Source organism: Ciconia boyciana, chromosome 7, assembly GCF_034638445.1.
Source record: "Ciconia boyciana chromosome 7, ASM3463844v1, whole genome shotgun sequence".
NCBI classification, from domain to species: Eukaryota; Metazoa; Chordata; class Aves; order Ciconiiformes; family Ciconiidae; genus Ciconia; species Ciconia boyciana.
Window position 1 is genome coordinate 58,841,620 of NC_132940.1, and position 22,403 is coordinate 58,864,022.

Genomic DNA, 22,403 nt, shown 5'->3' on the forward strand with positions numbered 1-22,403 from the left:
TTCATGGCTTTGGAGAGACATAAATGAGTGGGCAAAGCTGCCGAAGTCTTGATTAGCGTCACTAAATGAGGAAATGTTTTATCAAAATCTTATTTGGCACATCCAGAATATGTAAAGTATTAGACTGTGTATGCTGCCGGAGCTCAGCTTCAGAGCCAGAACCCCAGCTGAGACAGCAAAGCCTGCGTATGCTGTCAGCAGTTACAGAAGACAAGCAGGTAACTTTACAGAAGCGACTTCAGCATATACAGGTTTTGTGGAATGAAGACTGAATGTGTGTGAGTTACCAATATAGCTCCCTTGAGAGAGATCTGGAGTATTTCTTGGTGTCTTTTTTCCTATAATTAGTAAAGCACTATAGTTAGTGTTCCTTATGTTTAGCCACCTGTGTGATCACTAGTAGGGATGATCACATGAAAGCTATGTGAAACTTCCTCTCTTACTTTCTGCTGCTATGTGTTGATCCCTTGTGAGATCTTACTGCATATGAGTTGAAAAACTGAGGTTGATATGTATAGCTAAGCACTTATTTCAATTCTAAAGGACTGATTTTTTTGATACAAAATAAAATTCTTGCCTAAATAATTCTTCAGTCGATAGCTCTTATGAATCCAGTCAGTCTGACTGTTCTTTCTGCAGTCCCTTTAATCTCTATATATTTGGCACAAAAATAGCAATGCTTTGTTGTGGGGAGGGATATATTTACACTTCTCTAGTCTTTTTTTTTTTTCCCTCCTGTCTATACGGTGATTTTACATGGGAATAAACTAAGCTTGCCGAGGCAAGTGAAAATGCTTTTTTTTTTTTTTTAAGAAACCAAATTACTTAGCATCATAGTTTGTAAACTGTAATCATCTGAGACAGAAATAGCTCTGCTTTGCAGAACTGAAGGTTCCTATCACTACATGCCCCACTATTCTGCTTCGAGTAATCTGCCAAATATCAGCCCATTTCCTGGCTTTCCAGAGCTGTGTCGGCTCTGGGCCCCTGCATCAGCCTTCTGCTCAGTGCCATGGGGTCGGCAGGTCCCTGTCTGATGAACACCCTGCATCCCGGCTTGAGTCAGCACTGTGTCCTGCCCTGCCACCGGCCGGTGTGTTGCAGAGGTCCTGGGCTCAGTGAATCTTCTTACACTGTGTACTCAAGTGCATTTGGAGAGAGTTTTTGCAGATAAAAGGGTGTTTTTCCAGCCACAATGTTTGAGTCCACAGGTTGCAGAGAAAGTACTTTTGAGACAAGAACCTGTGGTAATTTGTCACTGCCTGCCTGTATAATGAAGAACTAAACTCTTAGCAAATGATGCTGCTACTGAATCAGGAATATTGTAAGGGGTAATTTGTCTGTGGAGCACTCAAGCCTGCTAGTGGCTTTCATGACACTAGATGTGCTGTGGAATCTGACTTAGTTAATTATTTTGCCTCGGGAGGCACTTTATTTTGGTATCACTAAATTCACTTGTACAAGTCCGCTGAGGAAAAATTGCACTGAGGTGCAGTTCAGCCTACAAATGACATTGCTTTTATGAGGGCAAAGACGTGCCGCCTTGGTTACACAACAGTTATTGCTCACAACGAGCTCCCTGTATTGTTGCTTCTGATGGGAAGCATCTTGTGTCCTTGACCCCATTTCCTAATCGCTTGGGTGTCCTGCAGCGGTACACCCCCTGGCTACCAATGGTATTAAGAAGTTCTTCCCCTTCCTGTTGCTCATCCCCTCAAGGCCTCTTTGCCGTAGCAGATGATATTATTCATAGTACATCATGCACATCGTGAATTGCATTTGAAGAGAAGCATCTGGCTTCTTCACTGGGGTTTCTACCTGTGAATGTTGAAAAGCAGATACTACTACTATTCTGCATCTAAGGTAACTCAGAATATTTTTTTCTCTGACTAAACATTTAATAAAAATATTAATAAGCCAGAGAGGTAGACATTACGTTACCACCAGTCTCCTGATATGGCAGGAGAAGTCCTGACTCTCTCTCTATGCCCATAGAGGTGCAAGAGCTGATGGCTTCGCTGCATGCACGGCCGAGTACAATACGTCTGGGCTCCTGGGGAAGTTCATGTTCGGAATAAAGAATTTTCCAGGCTGTGGAGCAGTGCTCCTTCCTGGCTGTGGTATTTTGATCTTTCTGGAGGGGAGGATGAACAGGCATGTGTCCTTTGTAACCTAGTACAGGTTGGAGTTGAATCCACTGAGGCTTTCAGTAATTTGTTGTATGAGGAAAAATTTTCAATACGGAGATCACCTCTGTTCTTTGCAATCCCTGTAAGCCCTGTGAAAGCAGTCCCAGCATTTAATCTGATAAAAACCAAGTTGTTTTTTATCTGATGACTGGTAGCGTTGGGAAATAGCACACTTCAAGGTTGTGGTGATGACCTGCTTCTGTGCACTGAGGACAGGTTTATAGGATGTAGCCTCTGCTTTGCCATTGCTGCCAGCCATCTCAGTGCTGTGTTCTTGCTGTGCTTCACTGGTCACCTCACTGATACACTTAAAAAACAGTGTTACAGCAAGTAAATGTAGTCTGGATAATGGTCGACGCACATAATGACATCTTGAGTATGGCTTCCTTTCTTTTCCTCTCTTTTAACCATATCACTGTAGCATGGGAAGCATTAAAGAAGCATCTGTGCACGCAAGTTCCCAGCACGTGCTTATCTTCCTGTGTTGCTGTTGTGAGTATATAGCATCAGTAAGGTATTCACACAGTAGTTTGACAGGCGTTCAGATGCTGCTTGCAGAGTTAGTGTGAATCTGGAAAAGCATCCATGAGAGCTTCCTCTCTACCCACTCGATTTCTGTAATTTCCTGTGGGCACCTCGAAATAGTGCTTAAAATAAACAATTAAAAGTCCCAAGTGGAAGCATCTTGCTCACGGTTCTGCTAAATACTTTATGGTGTATGATCATCTGAACACACGAGCAGTTGTAGTGGGAGCTGCAGCCAGATAGTGCAACAGAGAGCGTTGGATACACTTCAGTTTAATGGTTAAACTGTGCACTTAGTTTGGCTACTGTAGTATCCCGGTGTTTATCTATAGCTTAAGACTATCTCAGAGTTTGCTGTTCAGCTGCTGTGTACTGGAAAGGAACTTTTAATACTTAAAGCTAGAATAATCCCGTTCTAAAATTAATCTAGATTTTGTAGAAATGCGTACTGGCTTGGAGGCCATTACATTCGTTGAGGTATAGCTTGACCTTGAACCACTGATACACTTCTGGTGAGCAGTAATACTAATGACCTTGTAAATTTAGAACATACTGATGTTGTTAGGACTTTTCAACTAAAAAAAAAATATTTCTTTCAAAAAAGTATGAAATATAATCGTCCTTTAATTTGCTTAGGAATTGATTTTTAAGCTAAAGGTGGGTGGGTGAGAAGGCTTCTGAAGCGGGATTATGTCCATGTAGGAACTTGTACAGGCATGACACGATTTAAAGCTGTTAAACTTAACATCTGTTTAGCTGCTGGCCCAGCTTGATACAGAAATGGCATTAATGATGAACAGTACTGATACGAATGACATTAAAATCGTTAACGCTGACTTTATGGTTGAAGTGCAGCATGGTCATTGATGATCTTTGAGTGCCAGTGCAATGCTACAGCTAATTTTCTAATATGCTCATAGTTTTACCAATCAATAAAAAAAAAATGCCCTGACTTTAGCTACTCGTGACCAGCCATGCATGCTTCCAGTTGAATAGTAATGTCACTTTCTTTATGATCAATTATTCTCTGTGTTGAAGTTACTGTTTACAGAGCACTGAAGTGTGTGGCACATCACAGAGCAGAAGCTGACTTCCCTTCTCATAAAATTAGAGATACATCAACTTCTCTGTTAGGAATCTTTATCTTCTGTTAAAAATAGCATGCAAGACTGCTGAAACATTGGCAGATATCATGGCTGGCTTGCTTTAGACATTTGAGTCCATTGTTTTGTCTGTGTTACCTTTGTGTAGGTTCTAGAACAAAAAAAGTGAAAACATTTTGAAAAGGATAATTTGACAATGTTGGAACTGAAAGTCGGGCTATATTTCACAGAGGTATAGTATTCCAATCAAATACATTAAGGTTGTAATTAAACTTCAAAGACTATAAAGGCATGTGATTTAGCATGCATGCAAAAGTGATTATAGTTTTTAATGCTTGATTTTTGAAATTGGACACTAGTGTTGATGACTTCTATTTTATGCCTGCTATGCATTAAGCAATATTAAGTAGTCTGGGCTTCTGAAATAGGAAGATGATGGTAAATAAAGTAGTCTCTTAGAAATTCACATATGGATTATAATGTCTTTGTAGTTGAACAGAGCATAGGTTTAAGGAAGGGAAAGGTCTGAACTTCATAGTTAGCTTATGTATAGCTGAAAATATTAGTTAGACCTTCTAAGTCACCACTATGCTCTTACTGATTAGGATGTATTTTGATTTGGAGGTGATCTGATTTGTGTATGTTTGTGGGTTTATTCTGAAATGGACTTTGCAGTGATATCTGTGGAAAGCATGGAGGTTCAGATTGAAAGAAAGAGACAATAGATGGATAATTAATGAAGATACACTTCTCTTCTTGAGTAACGAGAAGTTTCATAGCTCTGAAACACTTGTGTAAGCTGGTAGTCCAAGGGTGATTATCTTTTATTAGTAAGTTACTTTGAACCAAAACCTTTCACTCTTTACATCTATGAAGTGTCGTGTTTTATAGATGGAAAAAAGCCTTCCAGAGTCTGTCTTTTAGAGCACAACACTACTGAACTCCAAAGAACCAGTAGCTAGACCAAATAAAGAGGTTTCCCTAGAGGTCTACAACTTACTAGACACATGGTGATGTTTCTTCCCCTGTTTTTTCACCATTTTTCAGTGGGCTAAATTGGGGGTACACTACTGTATTATCTCTCATGCTAAATAAAAAGCTTAGAATAATGTTTTGAATAGGTTCTTCTCCCCACTTCTTTTCCTTCCTCCCTCAATTTTCATTTTGTGAGTATGTAGTAGTAGTAGTCTGACTTTCGTCTTTCTTTTTCTATAAGCTAGGAGTGTTTTGGGCTTTGTAGATGATGTGGTGGGACCACCACCGCCACCTTTCTGGTGTGCTTTTTCTATCATGAAAAAAATACAAATAAGTGCCTGGCTTGTTTGTGAGCAAACTACTAGCTTATTTTACTTTCACTGCAAGGATATTGAAGTCCACATGTATGTGAATAGACTTAAGAGGTCTCTGTGGTGGTGTTTGGCTGCACTGCTGTAGTGGGGATAAAGAGGAAAATTGATCTGAGGAAACTGTTCAACACACTGAAAAAATCAGATACAAAATCTGATTGAAAAAAATTACTAACCTGAAAGTGTGCTTGCATGTGGTCTTACTGTTTATTGATCTTTTTATTAAGGTTTCTTTGAGTCCTTGTTCGAATGCGAACTGCTTTAGGCTGCTGTGGGCTGTACCAGCATGAGGATGCCTTTAGGGATGGTTCGGTCTTTACTATCCCTTCTCACTGTGTGGGTGCTTTTGAAATGAAAACATCATCGTGCCTTGCCCAAGGAAAATATGGACAAAAATTGTAGAAAACCTGCTATTTCAGCTGTAGTCTAGGATTCAAAATTTCCATCTTTAATTAAAACAAAAACCGCCTTGAATGTCATGTGCAAAGGTGCTTGGATGCTAGCACTGTTGAGCTCAAAGGTAGCTGTTTAAGGCGACCACTGCAGCCTTTGCTCTTTGTTGCCATCTTCGGGTGAAGGCTGGCAGAGGTTTCCGGGTGGGTGAGAAGAGTGGTGCTACAAATGCATTCAGTAACAGGTTTTTGAAGCACAGTGGGTGGTTCTGTTGACAGTTGCTTCTATATTCAAAATATACTTCATTTAATTCTGCTTTTCATGGTGATTCAGGAATTGAAATAATTTAGGTCTTGCCAAATTTATTAGACAGTGTACTGAAGGGAATATCTACTTGGAAGCCTTTCTAATGGCAGAATAAATATATATGGGTTTGTGGGGTTTTTTGTTTTGTTTTTTAAAGAGGAGAAAGTGATACTGAAACTTATTTTTCTTCCCTCTTATTGGCAGGTTTTCTTCACCAGTGGAGTGTGAGAAATAGAGACTGAAGAAGATGAGTGAGCTGGAACAGTTACGGCAGGAGGCAGAGCAGCTGCGAAATCAAATCAGAGTAAGAATTGCTAATTGCTTATTTTTCATGGTATGAGGGAATAAAATGTAAAGATTGCATCTATTACTTGTTCCTGTTTAAGTTGTGCAGAGCTTAAAATATTTTCAGAATATTTGTTTAAAAAACTGAAAAGTAAACCATTGGTATAATGAAATGCATTCATAATATTTATTGAACAAAATGTTTTCTTTCCTATTGAAGTTTGCTGTGTTTTGTTACTAGGGGTGTATGTGTCTCTGCAAAGTCTTTATTTTGGATTTAAAAAAAAAAAAGGGAGCAGCAAACTTCTAGAACCTAGGCACGACAAGTTGGCGTTAAGAGTATTAGAAAAGCTTGTTTCTGGGCTAAAAGTGACCCCTGCACTGCCACTCTTGATAAGCATGCAGGTCAAAGCATGGAGTGTGAGAGAAAACCTTCCAGGGGTGGATGTCATTTCTACAAGCTCTATTTCTTTATTTCCTGTTGAATTTACTTTTTTTGAAAATGTGGATCCCCCCATATGTGCTAAATTTTTGTTGAAATTACTCATTGAAGATGATAAACCAAGTATGAGCTGTCATGCCCAAAGTCAGTTCACCAGGAATCTGTTGCAACACGCCTGTATATTTCAGTGATGCAGTTTTCAGTAGGGAGAAAAGTACAAAGTGTAATAAGGATCTTCAAAGTCTGTTTATTCTTCATCAAAATTTCCTTTTCCTAAATATGAAGCATTCATAAATCTGATTTATATGGGAATGCCTTATTTGCAAACATTCCTATCAGCTAAGAGTACGGGTTTCTTAGAATATGTTGCAAGTACACCGACTTTTTTAGCATGGCATCTGCTGGCAGCAGTTGTTTTGTGGTGGTCTGCTGCTTAGTGCAGTGGATGTTAGGCTGCTTATTAGTATCAGCCGTGCGGTAAACACACTTCACATGTTAGTAGCTGTGTTGGGGCAAATGTTGCTTTCATGGCTGTTCATTCAGTATTATCCAAGGAGAGATCTGTGTCCTATCGTTTTCACTTAATATACTAATGAAACACAAGGCAAGGATCAGTCAGTGTTGTGGCACTAGGTACCCCTTCTAGCAGCTCTGTAGAGGAATGCAAATGAATTTTAGTTTAAAATAACTTTTTCTTAATTTTAAGCTTTATTATGGCATTGCACAAATAAAAGGTATACGTAATTTTCCAGTTCTTCCTCTGCTTGATGTGTAAAGACCTTCTCATTACATTATGTTGGGGTGAGCCAGTTAGTCTTAATTCTGTGTTAGTAATCAGTCAGTCTGGTTTTATGCAAAATTGTGTTGTGTGAAGAAAGAGATACCAGGCAAGTAAGAGAGCTAGACTATGTTGCAGGAATGTTTGATTTTTTTAATTTTGGAGCATAAAAATCTGATTGGAACTTTGTATAAGGACTCCATTTTGTGGCTTTAGGTTGATTTAACATTTCCCTTGTAACTCTATCACCCAAACTTGTAACTGGATCTATACAGATGTAGCTGAGTAACCATGAGTAACCATGGCTATTGCCATTAGAATCTTTTGGCTCAGCATTGGCAATTCATGTTTGCCTCTTTGGATGTGAGTGCAGGGTTGGATACCTTATGCTTAATTTTAATTTCAGATTAATGTGCAATTAAAAATGCTCCTGATGAAACTTCTGACCGAATAATTCAGTTTCATATTTGTATAGGTGACTATTTATCTTCCTTATTAAATCATATTACAGTTTTCTTTCTAAATAGGGGTTTTGTTTGGGATGGGTAAGAGGATAGATATAGGATCTAAAAAAAAAAAAAAGTTTTTTAAGTGTCTGGAATATCTATCAGGCTGCGAATTTTCAGCAATTATTTTTGATGCACTCCTAAAAAGAGGTGAGGTCAGTAACAGCATTTTATGTTTTATATATAGCTAGCAGTTTGCTATCTTAGTTGTTTACATCTCTTGGGTTTTGCCTGATATTTTCTCTAACAATATAATCACGAAAAATCAGCTTTGTGCTTATAAGTGAGTTCCAGATAAGATTGTACCTAGCAGCTTCCTAAAGTAGAATAAACTGTGGTGCATAGCTGTCAAATTCCCAATAGACTTTTTGTAGTCTGCAGTGTTTTAGAAATGTTAATGATTTTTTGGGGGGGAGTTTTTTTAACGATATCTAGGTGATGTGAGTACCTTTGCCTCCCCATGCAGTTACTACAGCTGTAGCTCTGTTCTGTACGCAGACTATGCTGGAGGGATAAAATAAGTCTGCATGAATTTTTAGTGCAGGAAGTTTGAAACATCAGTGAATGATGAAGTATTAGATAGCAGGATGGCTTTATGGTTCAAGTTGATTCCTAGTTCTGTCTATAATAAAGTTCCCATGTGATTCGTGTCCTCACTTTGAGAACTGAAATTCAGGATATGATTTTTGGAAGTGTTGCATACTTGGCACAGTGTCATTTGAAATTGAATGACATTTTGAACAAATAAGACACTACATTTAAAAAAATACATGTAGTTTGGGGACAAAAATTAAATCTTAAGTGTGTGTGCTAGGAAATCGTGGGGGCTGCACATTGATCGAGCGGATAGATTTTTCTCATTCTGCATTGTCTACTGTATGAACTGAGAAAAATCTACAGTTATATAGAGGACCTTTTTTATGTTATGACAGTAATGATTCTGTTATGATGATGCATATGTAGAAATGACGGTTAAAATGTGAGAATTAAAATAGCCTGTTGAAACTTTGCTTTTCCTGCAACTTTACCAATCGTATGGCAAGTATTAGACAGCCTCAAGTACAGGTGTTGCTAATAGCTCTTTCTTTAAGAAAAAATGCTTTGTTTAATTCAGGCTGCATTCAGAATTCATTATATGTTGAACATCTTCAAGTATTTCAGCTAAACTAAACAATTAAAGTTGTTTAAAATCCAGTGTGTTTCTTCCTGTGGGTGAAATGAGTCCTGAGTGGTAGGGGATTTGCTGCTCTGGTATTTTAAACCCCTCCTGATTCCAGACATCAACATTTTACAAATATTTCTACAGTTCAGACATTTTAAAAATAAGTTGAGATGACTTAATCCACTCTCAGGCTTGCTTTCTGGGAGGAAAGCTATAAAGGGTGGTCAAAATAAACAGACACTAAAAAATTGTTAAAGTTGCAATGTCAAGTAACTTTCAAGCAAGAGCTTGAAAAATTTTAAGATCCTAGTCTGAATGTGTTGATGCAGTTCCAAAATGTGTGAGTAAATGTTTTCGTTCCTTCTCTCAAAGAGGACATTGCCATTAGTGTACAGATTGAATGCTTTCTTGGGGCGGGGGGACACAGAAATTAGTGGTGAAGAAGGGCATCTGTCTTTTGTGGGTTGCCTGCTTCATTGGTTACAGAAGTTGGAAGGCATTTGGAGAAATTGCAGGGAGTTAGAGAGGGTCTTGTGGGTGATGTTGATAGTTTTATCTTTAACTTGTGCTATAGAGTTCTGGTCTAATTTTAAGCCAATTATTTTAAACCATGCTTCTCAGAAGTGGTTGCTGACTGCGTGCCTGCTTTTGTTTTTTGAAGACGGGAGCCTGAGTTGCAGGAGTGCAGTGCAATCGCAATTGTAACTGAAACCGGGTTTTGCAAAATTGGAGTGTTGCAAACTAAGCTCAGTAGTGCTCACCTGTGTCAGGTGTCCAATCTGTTACTCTGATTATACAAATGAAAGTAAAGTCTGTTTTCTAGGTAGGGTTGAATACTATGCAGAAAGCAAGTCATATGCCCATAGAGTCTGAAGTGATGAAAAAAAGACAGAGTATCTGTATGGAGACCTGAGCACCATCCGTTCCATTAAATGAATGAGGGTGTTCGTTGGCTATTTTTTTCCTTCATTTTCTATGAACTGCATCAGCAGCTTAAGCTTCAGTAAGCCTGCTGTCTGTCCTGCTCTCCAGAACCTGCCTGTTAATTTTCATCCTGCCTCTCATAACTAGCATCGTCACACTTGCAATGGCAAGGGCGTTAATGCAAGAGCCTCATGTAGCACAAAGTTTGCTAATCATGTATAATATGTGGTTGCTTTTTCAGGTGGATCAGTTCTTCCCTTGGTGCTCAGCACACCCTGAGCAAGCACATCCACACCAGGGAAGGAATACAGGGAAGAGGGTAGGCGCTGGGACTTCAGGATGGCTCCAAATGCCTTTGAATCATATGTTCTGTAGAAAGGGAGACTCAAAGGTTGCTGGGACATGTCCCTTCTGAAGTCCCTCTTCCTCCACTACCCCTCAGCTTGTGTTCCAGTGCTTTAGATTCCTTGGACAATAAGACTTATTAGGGTGACAGAAGGCATATTGGCATGTAAGTTGTTGTTGGCTTGTGGCTTTTTGAGTGTGGTGAAGTGTAGCTTAAGAGTTATTTTTCCTTTAGACGCTGTCTCTCAGTTGATGCTTAGTGTTGCCTTTTAGATTCAAATTGTTCCATTCTTTTGTTTCAGGATGCAAGGAAAGCATGTAGTGACACAACTCTTGCTCAGGTATGTTCTTGATTCTGTGTATAGGCTGTTACTTGATACATAATAAAAATCCCTACAATTTATGACTGTAACATGTTCCTGTTTAGTAACTGAAAGAATAAAGTGAAAGAAGCCTTTGGAAATGCACTGTGTATTTATACAATTATTTAAACCAAAACAAAACAACCCCACCAAAAAACCAAACAAATAAACAAAACAGAAAAAACCCCCGACGAGTCAAAAAAACCCTCGCCATCTTAATGGGTCCTGCTTCCAGTTTACCTTTCAAATAGAGTGTGCTTGTTGTGTTTAGTATATTTAGAAAGACTTGAATAAATGTCTTTTAGCTGTATTTTGGAAACAAAACTATTTTGCATTTGAAGTTCTGCTATGTTTTAAAAAGTAACAGTGCAGTAAATATTGGAGGATTTTCTTCCATTGCTTTTAATTGAAAACTTTCAGATTTGATAATCTGAAATAGACTCAGTATTATATGGTCATGTTTTAAAAAGAATTCTGAAATTTCAGATATAGCCATTGTGAAGTGTGTTAGTGTGTCTTCTGCAAAATCTGTTTTCCTCAGTGTTGCATGGACCTAATCCTGGGTTGTACACTAGTATCTTTTTTATTTTTATGTTGCATGCCAGGGTAGATTATTTTCTATCAAAGTTCAAATGTATTTAGTTATCTTGTATTTTAAAAATAGTTCTCAGTATCTCAGGGGTTTGTTTTATTTATTTTTAGATCACAACAAGTCTGGACTCAGTGGGTCGAATTCAAATGCGAACAAGGCGTACGCTTAGAGGTCACTTAGCCAAAATCTATGCTATGCACTGGGGATCTGACTCAAGGTTTGTACAAGTGATCCTTAAACCTGCAGTTTAAGAGTTAGAAATTAGATTGTCGACTTCAGAATTAATATAGGTTTTGGGAGCCATATGGTATGGTGTTGGTGCCCTTGCAGGGGGATCATTGGCCATGACTGTGGTGGGTTTTTTGTCTTTAGTTATAGTTTGCCTTTTTAAAACCAGTGAGGATTGCATAGTGGTAATAGAGAAGCCGTGATTGAAAGGAGAGGTACGTTGCTTGGTCTTACCACAGATGTTTTGCCTTTTCCTTCTTTTAGTTTTAACTAAGTTCTTTGAGTCTATTTAAGCAGAGGAGGGTATGTGGTGAGGCATATTTTTGGAATGATGGATATTGTATTTTACAAGATGTTGAACAATTATGTAACTTCTGTGATACTAGAGATTTTAAAACTTTATGGACGAATTTTATGTCATTGACAAAAAGATCCTTTTGTACATAGCAGGAAAAGTTACTTAGCCTCTAGGAAGGAGTTTTGTTATGCTGCCTTTAGAACAACTGATGGTCCTATGTTAACAGTGCCTCATGGTCTCCTCTCTGTCAGGTAGTCCAGAAAGAAATCTGGAATCTGCTCTCAGAATGAGATTTATTTTCCCGTAAATTTCTTGTTTATTTTTGGGTAGCTGTATAGTCAAAATATTAGTATATGAAAAATAAAAGCAGCTGTGGAGAGAGTTCATAAAATGTGTTTTCAGTAAGTTGTTTGGTTTTGTCCGTTGGTAATCATGAGTCCCTGTGGACACATGATTCCTTGGTCAGGTAATATACAGAACTTCACAGTTTTTTTCCAATAAATACTGCCCCCCCCCCCCAAAAAAAAAAAAAAAAAAAAAGCAGAGGGTAATAAAGAAATTATGAAATTTCTGAATCACTTGGTAATCATGCATGATGTATGTCTGTTTTGAGATTTGGTTTGTTTTATATTAACGTATTTTATTTTGTGTTTATATTTAGGCTACTAGTCAGTGCTTCTCAAGATGGAAAATTAATTATTTGGGATAGTTATACAACAAATAAGGTAGAGTTATTTCTAATCCATATCAATAATTGATGCATAATTTGTGTGTTTGAGGGCACTTGTGTCTATTTTTCTATGGTTGCAAGGCAAAAATGAAAAGAAGCAGTCTTTTTCTAAATCAGACATAATTTTTTTTTCTTTCATGACTAGCTGGTTACTAGTGAAATGTTGTAGGTTGTTTTCTCAGAAGCAGTAGTTCTAGGTAATATGTAACGTTTTCACTCTAATTTTCCAGTGCAGTAGCTTGTAGCTATTGCTCTCTGCCTGTGTGGTGTTGCTTCTGAAACTAACATGGTTTTAAATTGTAGAAATACACAACCTCAGAATTTACAAGGGTGCTTTGCTTTTGAGGGCAGAGAAAGGAGGAGGAAAAAAAGGCAAGGAAAAAAAAGGTGTTAAATGAGAAAAGCTTAGGTAGAGTGTGGAGAGGTGATCTGCTTCTGTAAACTGTCCAGTCTCCATGGGTACAACCATCCCATTTTATAACCTGTAGTTCAGAGATGTAGAAGAATTGGACAAAGAAATCTAAGTAGAATAAACAAATGTTGTAAATGTTTAAGTTTAGCATAGCTTTGCTATTAAATAATGTTGTACTGAAGTTCTGTGTATCTACCTTGGAGACTACTGGTATTTTTCATCCTTGTATGTATGTATAAATATGAAATGGGTTGTAATATGTTGTAAAATCAAAATACTGAAACTTATGACACACAATCTACTTGGTGTGTTTCATCTGCTATAATTCATTAACTGGTACAAACGACGTCAGTGAAAAATGAAAGCTGACAGGTGACGTAGCATTCATGAGCTCTGTCTTTCTGAAGATGCACGCCATTCCTTTGAGATCCTCCTGGGTGATGACTTGCGCATACGCACCGTCTGGAAACTATGTTGCCTGTGGTGGATTGGACAACATCTGTTCCATATACAACTTGAAAACCAGAGAGGGCAATGTGAGAGTGAGCCGAGAGTTGCCAGGGCATACAGGTCAGCCATATTCTTGCATCAGCTTTGGTTTTTTTATTGCATCAGATGAAACAGTCTCGCTTTGAGGTGTATTGTGAACTGTGGAATAGCTTTGTTGGTTACAGACTAGCTGTAGGAGAACTTTAATCACTGCTCTTGGATTTAAAACTTCAGTTATTACTCCTGGATCTGAAACTAACATAACTGTTTTGTTTTTAGGATACTTGTCCTGTTGTCGCTTTCTAGATGACAATCAAATTGTCACTAGCTCAGGAGACACCACTTGGTGAGTTTTTGAGCTCTGTTGGTCTCTTTTTTTTTTCCTTTCCTTTTTTTTCTGTTTCTTTTTTTTTCTTTCCAATGTCTTAATTTGTATTTCAAACTTAAACGCTCAAATAACCACATACATTGTGTTAATGTTGTCACTTTATCTGCAGCGCTTTGTGGGATATTGAAACTGGTCAACAGACCACCACATTCACTGGGCATACCGGCGATGTGATGAGTCTCTCTCTAAGTCCAGATATGAGGACTTTTGTTTCGGGTGCCTGTGATGCCTCCTCGAAGCTTTGGGATATTCGAGATGGAATGTGCAGGCAGTCGTTCACAGGGCATGTGTCAGATATTAATGCAGTTTGTGTAAGTGATCATTTGTATTTCCACATGGGAAGAAAGGGGGAGGATAACATCTATAGTTGCATGAATTCAGCTTATAGTCTACTGGGTTACCTTGAGTTAAAATCAGTTACTTTGTTAGGGTAGAGACTGTTATATTGTATCTAACGAAGAAAGTTGTCTAATAATTTATGATCTAGTTTATAACTGAATTATTATTACTGTTATCTATGATGCATTGAAGTGTTGTTGGAATAGTTTCAGCTATGTTTTTGTTCAGTAACTGAGACCTTACTTCTTTTTGAGAAGCAAAGAATGGAGGAGGGAAACTTTTTGCAGTGCGGCAATATGTTAAAAAGTGAAAATTGTAGATAAATGCAATTTACTGAGAGGGAGCAAAACAGCCAAGTATCCTCATCTTAAAGATTTTTGTTGAGCGAAAGTGTACTTGATATTTTCTGTTGAAAAGAGCTTTCAGCAAAATATTCTGGAAAGCAAAGTTAAAATCAGTACTTATGTTGAATATTCATCCCTGGAATCATTTTGTAATATTTATAAACTGGATTATATTTCCTCTCTGTCATAGTAACACTATGTTCTGATCTGCAAGATACAAGCTCTGATAAATAGGGAATGAAATCTAAGTCTAAGCTGCATCTGGTTTTGATAAACATGAAAAATTATTAAGGCTGAGAAAATACCAAAAGCATGACCAGTAGAAAAATGCAGTTCCTATACTTAGACCTGAATCCTGAGATGTGTTGAGCTCTTTTCATTCCCGTTTCAATCAATATGGCTGTTGTAAGAATGACTCTGATTTGGAGTAGATTTTTTGGAAATTGAATTGCTTGCTTGCAGTCTTCTCTCTTGGCTGAGCCAACCTGGCTGACCAGCTCAGGATGGAACATTGTGTACCACTTCACCCAGGTCTTCCTGGCCCACAGCTGGGATGTGCATAACTGCATTTTGCTTCATTTTGTAGGAGTTAGTTGCATCCCATTTGACTCCTGTTATACCGCATGCAGGAACTGTCTGGGTAAAATTCCAGTCATTCAGGTGTTACCAGTACTATTCTAGAAGTGTTTTGTTGCATAGCTGTGTATATGCATTTTTTTTAACATGCAGATTTTATTATTTTTTTTAAATAAATTATTCTGCCTTTATCTGGTCACCCTGGCAAAATAATCCTGTGATGTTTTTGAAGTAACACATGAACAATGTATTTTTCTGGTGTCAAACTCCTGTCTCTTAATTAAAACTTTCAGTTTTTCCCTAATGGACATGCATTTGCCACTGGATCTGATGATGCCACTTGCCGACTCTTTGACCTACGTGCAGATCAGGAATTAATGATGTATTCGCACGACAATATTATCTGCGGGATCACTTCTGTAGCCTTCTCAAAAAGCGGTCGCCTCTTGCTAGCAGGTTACGATGACTTCAACTGCAACGTGTGGGATACTTTGAAAGGGGAGAGAGCAGGTGAGTACACGTAGCTGCGATGAGCTGAAGTTTTCAATTTCCTTAGCAGAAGATGGATATTCAAAATCTATGCAAAGTGCAGAGCCAGTTCATTGCCAATGCTATTGCTGGCGTGTGGAATCTGCTTGCTTCATTTTAACACTGTTTTCTTTTGGAATGACATCCTTTTATTTTATTGCATTTGGTTATATTTTCCACTTGTTATATTGCATTACAGTTTCATCTATATGATGTGTGGAGTAAATGCTCCAGTCAGTGAAATACTCCTGTTCTTGGGTATTGGCCATTATATGTCTGTGTGCTGGAAGATACCAGCTCTTGAGGCTAAGGAACAGCCTCCAAAATTACGTGACGTCTACAGAAAATTTATTTCCCCGAAGTGTATGAAATTAAGTAATACAAAATTATACATTTATACATATATATATATATTTATATATTACACCATTATACATTTGACTTTTACACCCATTGGAGGAAGTAATTGAGATAGTAGTAAGTTACAGTAGTGTTTTTGCCTTGGGGACCATAATTTTCTGCTCTTGGGAGAGCAGGGAAGTGGACCCTTTCAGTCCTTGAATTAGTCACTTCTGTCAGGATAGACAGCATGTTTATAGCATAGCTACATCTTTCTCACTTTGTACAGTAATTTAAATTATGGGGCCTGGTTCAGTTCTGAACCTTGATGCTGCTGTTCAGACTGAAAATATATCGTTTTCCTTAAGGGACGTGGGCAGGCTGAGTTTTTATAGACCTGGATGTGGTACCTTGGGAGAGCAGACAAGTGCAAGAATGGGTAGAAGGAAAGCTAAAACAAAGTGGGAAGAGGCAGGGTACAGTGCTGCTTTTCTAATAGTCTGACACAATACATGGGGGATTTTTAATCCTTAGGGTTTGCAAAACATGGGAAACTCAAGGTAGTTCCTGTATCCAAGGCATTGCCAGAAGACATCGTACTTGATTTTGGAAGTACTTGATGGCTGAAATTGTGGATGGCATTGCTGAAAACAGGGGAAAAAACAATAGAGAGCCTGATTAGAGATGAGGAGGTCTTTGGGGCAGAAAGAAGGAGAAGTCATAAGGGCAGAGAGAAAAATGGAGGCAATATTGTGTGTACATATTTTTAAAAACCTCATTGTTGAGTTTCTTGATATGGCTGTTGTGATGTATAATAGTTCTTCAGGGTGGAGACAAAAAGGATGATTAGATCTTGCATTACATCTTTTTTAGCAAATTTTTGAAGACTTACCTGGGAGAGCAGAGTAACAGCTGAAGTCCTTGACATCCTGTGGATATTAACTTTCATTGCCTCTTCTTTTCCAGGTGTCCTTGCTGGCCATGACAACCGTGTCAGCTGTTTAGGTGTTACTGATGACGGCATGGCTGTAGCTACAGGGTCTTGGGACAGTTTTCTCAGAATCTGGAATTAACTGGGAGCCAAACATGTACATTCTCCATTTGAGATCTGGAGAGATCAATGCTGCAGCCTATAGCTGTGAAATAACATTTCTACCTTGTATTTGCAGGTGAAGTTTTTCTATTCACTGATTATTACACAAAAAGGCTTTCTGTAAACTAGAAAAAAATCAAGTGAAGAAATAGGGGAGGGGGGAAGAAATCACTGACTTTTTAAAAGGGGCCAGCACACATAATCATGGTGACCGACAAACTAAGAGCCAGTCTTTTTGTTTTTGGTGGTTTGGTTAGATTGTCCTTGAAGGGTTTTTGCTTGTGCTCAGTCTGCTAATCCTGTACTTTTTTTTGTACATAACAGAATATACACATTATAGCAGCCGATCATGTAACATTTGTCTGTATGTAAAGAAATATGTTTGCATTTTTTAAGGAACTACATTTATAGCTTTGCCTTTAACCTGAGATGTCACTTCTGAGTTTTGTAGTGGATGAACTAGATTGCTGTTTTAAATGTTTTTGTGAATTTACTGTAGATAAAGTGAAGCCAATGGTATGTATGTGTTTTTATAATGGAAGGCATTTGAGTTTTTTTTTTTTAAAGGCCCTGGAGACTCCCAGTTAATACCTACCGCCTTATTCACTTACTTCTTGACCTGCTTGCCTATTTTTAATCGTGGGGGTTCTTCCTTCAAGCCAGTGGTTCCTGGTTCATCCATTGGCAGTCATGGCCTCCAAACACCAAGGAGTTAATGCCAGGCAGACTTGCAACAACAGCAAAAATAATTAAAAATAAAATAAAATTTTAAAAATCCAGTTCCAGAAGTATTAGCTTCCTTACTGCAGCTTTTCGCATCAGCTATTCCATGCAGTCCTTGGGTATGGAAGCCAAGTGACCTGCATTGCTGTCGTTAAGTGGCTGTGTGCTTTTCCTTTTGACAATTCAGCTCTAACTAAATGAGGTAGTTTTGGCCCATCACACACTCTAGCTGATTTGCACTAACAAAATGATTTGGCATGATGCTCAGTGCGCAGAAAGCAGTGTATTTGCAAAGCTTGCTCCATTACCACAATCAGCTGAGACATTCAGGAGGACTTTGCTTAGATTCTTAAAGAAGATTTAAATGCGCAGTTAATCGCCTATAATCCCCCTCCAAATTAGGGGGTTGCCAAAGCATACCACAACCAAAAGCGCTTGTTGTCAGTTACGTGCAGTGTGAATTATAAAAGGAATTGTGTAACTTACAATGAACCAAATAACCTTACTTACCTGTGTGACCCTTTGAAACTTCATACTATAAACTTGGCGACTTGCTTGTTCTCCTGTGGTCACAGAGGTCTATACCATGGTGGCTTTTTTAGATGCTACTTGTTCTGCAGCTCTGACACTGTAAATAGCCATTTCCTTTCCTGTTCCTGATTTTATTCTGATTTTGATGTCAGTTGCTTATAAATGCTAGGTTCTGATCAAGTACAGTTGAGTGTAGATATAGGAAAATCAAGTGATTGATGCCCATCTGAAACTACCTGGGAAGATTGCTTAACTTTTTGGTGCCTGGCAGCATGCCTGTGCTTGCAATGGATGTTCTCTTGGGAATCTGAACGTCTGTGGCCTTTTTGGAAAGGGGAATTAAGTCTATTGGCTTCTCTTACGTGAGTTATTTTAAAGATAATGTGGATTTTAAATCATCAGGTTGGAAGATAATGTTAATCTGCCCTCATCTGAAGTTATGGGGAGTCTGGGTATCCCTGGGTCAGGTAGTAAATATAAGTGCCCGGTATCTTGTAATATACCAAAAGAGATTTGTGGCTGAGATGACTATTTGTCAAGTTTCTGACATTTGTAATCCTAAATTTCAGTACTTCCAGACTGTGCCTGTAAACTTGCCATGTCTATAATGGTGAAGGTGCCAATAAATGTACCAGTCAATCACAGTAAATTCACTTTTAAAAAAAGAAAAAGGCGCATCTTGTGCTGGAAAAGTATACATTTACTAACAGCAGACTGTGGTGTAGGACCAAAATCACACTATATTGTATGTCACAGGAATTCCTCAGCGTTTTGCTTTATGATCTGTCTGCATGAACAGAACGATTATGGAATTATTCTTACTCTCTTAAGTGAGCAGCTCTTTGGGATCTTGCAGACTTGGTTTATTTTTTTAGTGGTGCACTTGATTTTGTTTGTCTGTTTGTTTTTAACTCACAGTTGCCTTGAGTGAATCATTCTGGAAATTTGTTACTAAGGAATTTTAAGAAAGTATTCTTTTTCTAAAAAAATTTTTCCATAGAAGTGTGTTTTGAACCAATTTCCTAGTCAACACCTTTGCGAAGACAGGTGCCATTTTTACATTCTGGTATTAAAACGAGTTTCTACTTGCGAAAGTCCAAAACCAATTTTACAAATGTATATAACTTTTCTTAAAAGTTCAGGTAGACTGTAAGCATGGTAATGGCTCTCATACAGGTATTACTGCAAATAATTTCACTATCATTGTCTGATGGGCAATTGTCTGTTGGATTCAGCTGCTTTTAAAATAAATAATAAGGAATGCCAAGTACTTGATAATGAGGTTTCCAAAAGCATCATACAAATACCTGCCAGCTTTTGCTATTCGGTTAACCAGTGTTTGTAGTGCTGCAGGTCCTGAGGTGGCTCCTTTTGTGTCGGTGCACGAGGAAACGTGGAAGAAGCCCGAGCGCAACTGGGGAAACGCTATCTGATGCTCCTTGGGAACTTGTAGAAAGCTTGTGATAGATCCTGCCAAGGTGACGTTTGCTGTTTAATTACTCTCCTTGATATAGTTAAGATTTTTTTTTTAAAGCCTACAGATATAATGTAACACATTGTTATTATACGAGGCCAAATAACGCACTTGCGCAGGCTGTGCTATTTCCTTTTTTAAACAGCTATCAGTGACCTTTCAAGATGAATGCCCTTACTAAAATGGATGTGGTTTTAAGGGTAAAAGCTCAAACTCCTCCTAATATGAGGCAGGTAATAAAACGACCCTTCAGAGGTTTTGCTTCAAAGGTTTTATTCCCAGCTTTGAATCTCAAAGAAAATGGTATGTGCCTATAGTTTAATGTAGGCTCAGGTATGCAGCTTGTGATTTCTAACTGTGCACCGTGACCGCACGCTCATTTCGTATACAGCAGATTTTGCAGCACTAGTGGGTACATCTTAACCTGTCTTTAAGTTTGTTGCCAAACTACGTCATTATCTGAATTTCAGATAGCTTGTGTAATTACAGAAGTGGAGTAACTAAGAACTTTGTGCCAAAATGGTGACGAGGTAACTCCTAGCCTCTCTTCTAAAAAGTCCATCGGTTACGGCTTGGAAAGTGGAACTATGTGCTTTGTGTAACAAGATTTATTTTATTCAGGTACAATTTTTTGTCGGCACTTTCTAATGTTGATTTAACATTGTAATAGAGAATACTAATCAGGCAAGCGCCCAACCCGGGCTTGTTCCCATGCAGACTCGGACATCCCTTTATTGGTAGAGAGATTAGTTGAGATTCTGGAAACCACAAAAGGCTTCTACGTGGCATCGTGCTGATGTATACTCGCTTACTCCAGTAATGTGGGCCCGTTGCCATCTGTCTCCAGACCTTTTTTCTTCCAAACATCGCTATCCTCTGCAGTGCTAAATTGCAGATACGTCACAGTATCTGGCAGAACTGATAGTTCAATGTCTTGACAACAATGTATGCCATTTGAAATGGAACATGGATTAAATAGGCTTTTCCCCCTGCCTAAGGAGAGGGCCTGACCTTGACTTGGCAAAGCTGAATTGATGTAACAGCTGGTCCTAGTGTGCTTACTGTAATGCATGGGTTGGAAATAGTTAACTCTTTAATTCAGTTAGTGTAACCGCTTGTCCCACAATGAAGTTCACATTACTTTAAGGTGGAATGAAAACGAACATTGTGAAAACATTCCAAGAGTGCTTAGTCTTTCCTCCTTGAGGACACTGTCACCTCCACTAGGTTTAGTGCTGTGCTTTAAGATGTTGGTGAGAGTTATTGGCTAATTCAACTAGTTGGTATAAATGGTTGTGTAGCAGAATGACTGATTTTTGAGATAGCATTTCCTGTAAAAGTAATTTAAGCATGGGTTGATGGTGCACTTTGTATACAGTAATCTGGCATGCATGCTGGTAAAACTACTTCCTACACTTCAGAGGCACCACAAGCCTTTTATCCAGTTGCTGGTTATGTAAAATACATGCAGAATGTTAATGCAGTGTTGTTATGGTAAATGTGTGAACAGTGTTACTAATTGATATAACTGATAACAGATTACATGTGCCTGACATTCTTATACCACACAGTATGTTTAGGTTTTAACTAATATGGACTTCGGTGGAATAGTCTTAGGTATTTCGAGCCTTTGTTTTACTTACACAATGGTGCTCTATTTGTGTTTTTCTCCTTTTTTTAAAATAAAAGCATCTGAACACTTGTAGTACATATTACATCCAAAGGAGTCCAAAACAAAATGCTTCTAAACATGCTTGATTTTAATTTGCCTTCAGTTTCCAGCATTTCTCATCAGCTATGTTTCTTTGGGGTTTTTTTTTCTTGTTGCTGACTACTTTGGAAAACTTCAGTAATGTTACCAATTATGAAGTGATTCTGCACTGCCTTTGGATTGTGTATGTATTCAGAAACAGTCTTAAAGCTTTTATTTAAGCTATTAAAAAAACCAGGGACTTGTGCCATTTGTTCTTTAACAGTGCTGTTGTAAAAAAACTTCCCTGTGAAAAAAAAAAAAATCACTTGCTATGAACTCTGTTTATAGCTTTTTTTTTTTCCACGATGGATCTTTTTCTTTGTATTTGTACAGTGGCTCAGTGAAAGATGTTGCCATGAGTTGATATTGTAACCAATAAACAAGTGCTTTTAACCAGACTGTGTCACTTGTGAATGTTGTTAGAGCTGTAATAATGAGCGTCCCCTGTCCTAAAGAAGATTCTTCCTGTGGCACTGAACAGAGAGATCAGCCATTGCATACCTACAACAATTAATTCTTGCTTTCGGTTATCATGTTGCAGTGAACTGAACAGTTGTGTGTGCATGTTAAACAGCAAACTGTTATGCAAGTAAACTGCCCTTATGAACAAATAATTAAGGTGATTTTTTTTTTTCCCCAAAGCAGTATGTCTTTGTATGTTTTCTGCCTGAGATGGGGGGAGGTGTGTGAATACTACGGTGAAGTGAGCTGGAGGTTAGCCACCACTCCCAGACTGGGGAAGAAGAGGGTTTAGAACGCTCACTCAGTCATACAATGCTGCCCTCCCTGAAGGGGCAGACACCCTCACATCCTTCCTTCTCTAAGTCTGTAGCATTAATTATATTCTCCCACACCAAAACCTTAACTTGATCAACACCGCTGTATGGAGTGCACAGCTTG

The 22,403-nt window shown here is 38.4% G+C and overlaps 1 protein-coding gene across 1 annotated transcript in view; it reads left to right on the forward strand.

Moving 5' to 3' along the window:
* The window catches only part of GNB4 (G protein subunit beta 4), a 33,767-nt gene extending 11,866 nt beyond the window's left edge, over nt 1-21,901 (forward strand). Inside the window, exons 2-10 of the mRNA XM_072866375.1 lie at nt 6,067-6,166; nt 10,607-10,645; nt 11,369-11,475; nt 12,446-12,509; nt 13,334-13,496; nt 13,695-13,761; nt 13,913-14,114; nt 15,356-15,572; nt 16,896-21,901. Coding sequence (XP_072722476.1) covers nt 6,110-6,166; nt 10,607-10,645; nt 11,369-11,475; nt 12,446-12,509; nt 13,334-13,496; nt 13,695-13,761; nt 13,913-14,114; nt 15,356-15,572; nt 16,896-17,002 — 1,023 coding nt within the window. The 5' untranslated portion in view covers nt 6,067-6,109 and the 3' untranslated portion in view covers nt 17,003-21,901. The remainder of the gene's footprint in view (nt 1-6,066; nt 6,167-10,606; nt 10,646-11,368; nt 11,476-12,445; nt 12,510-13,333; nt 13,497-13,694; nt 13,762-13,912; nt 14,115-15,355; nt 15,573-16,895) is intronic.
* Nucleotides 21,902-22,403: the final 502 nt, after the last annotated feature.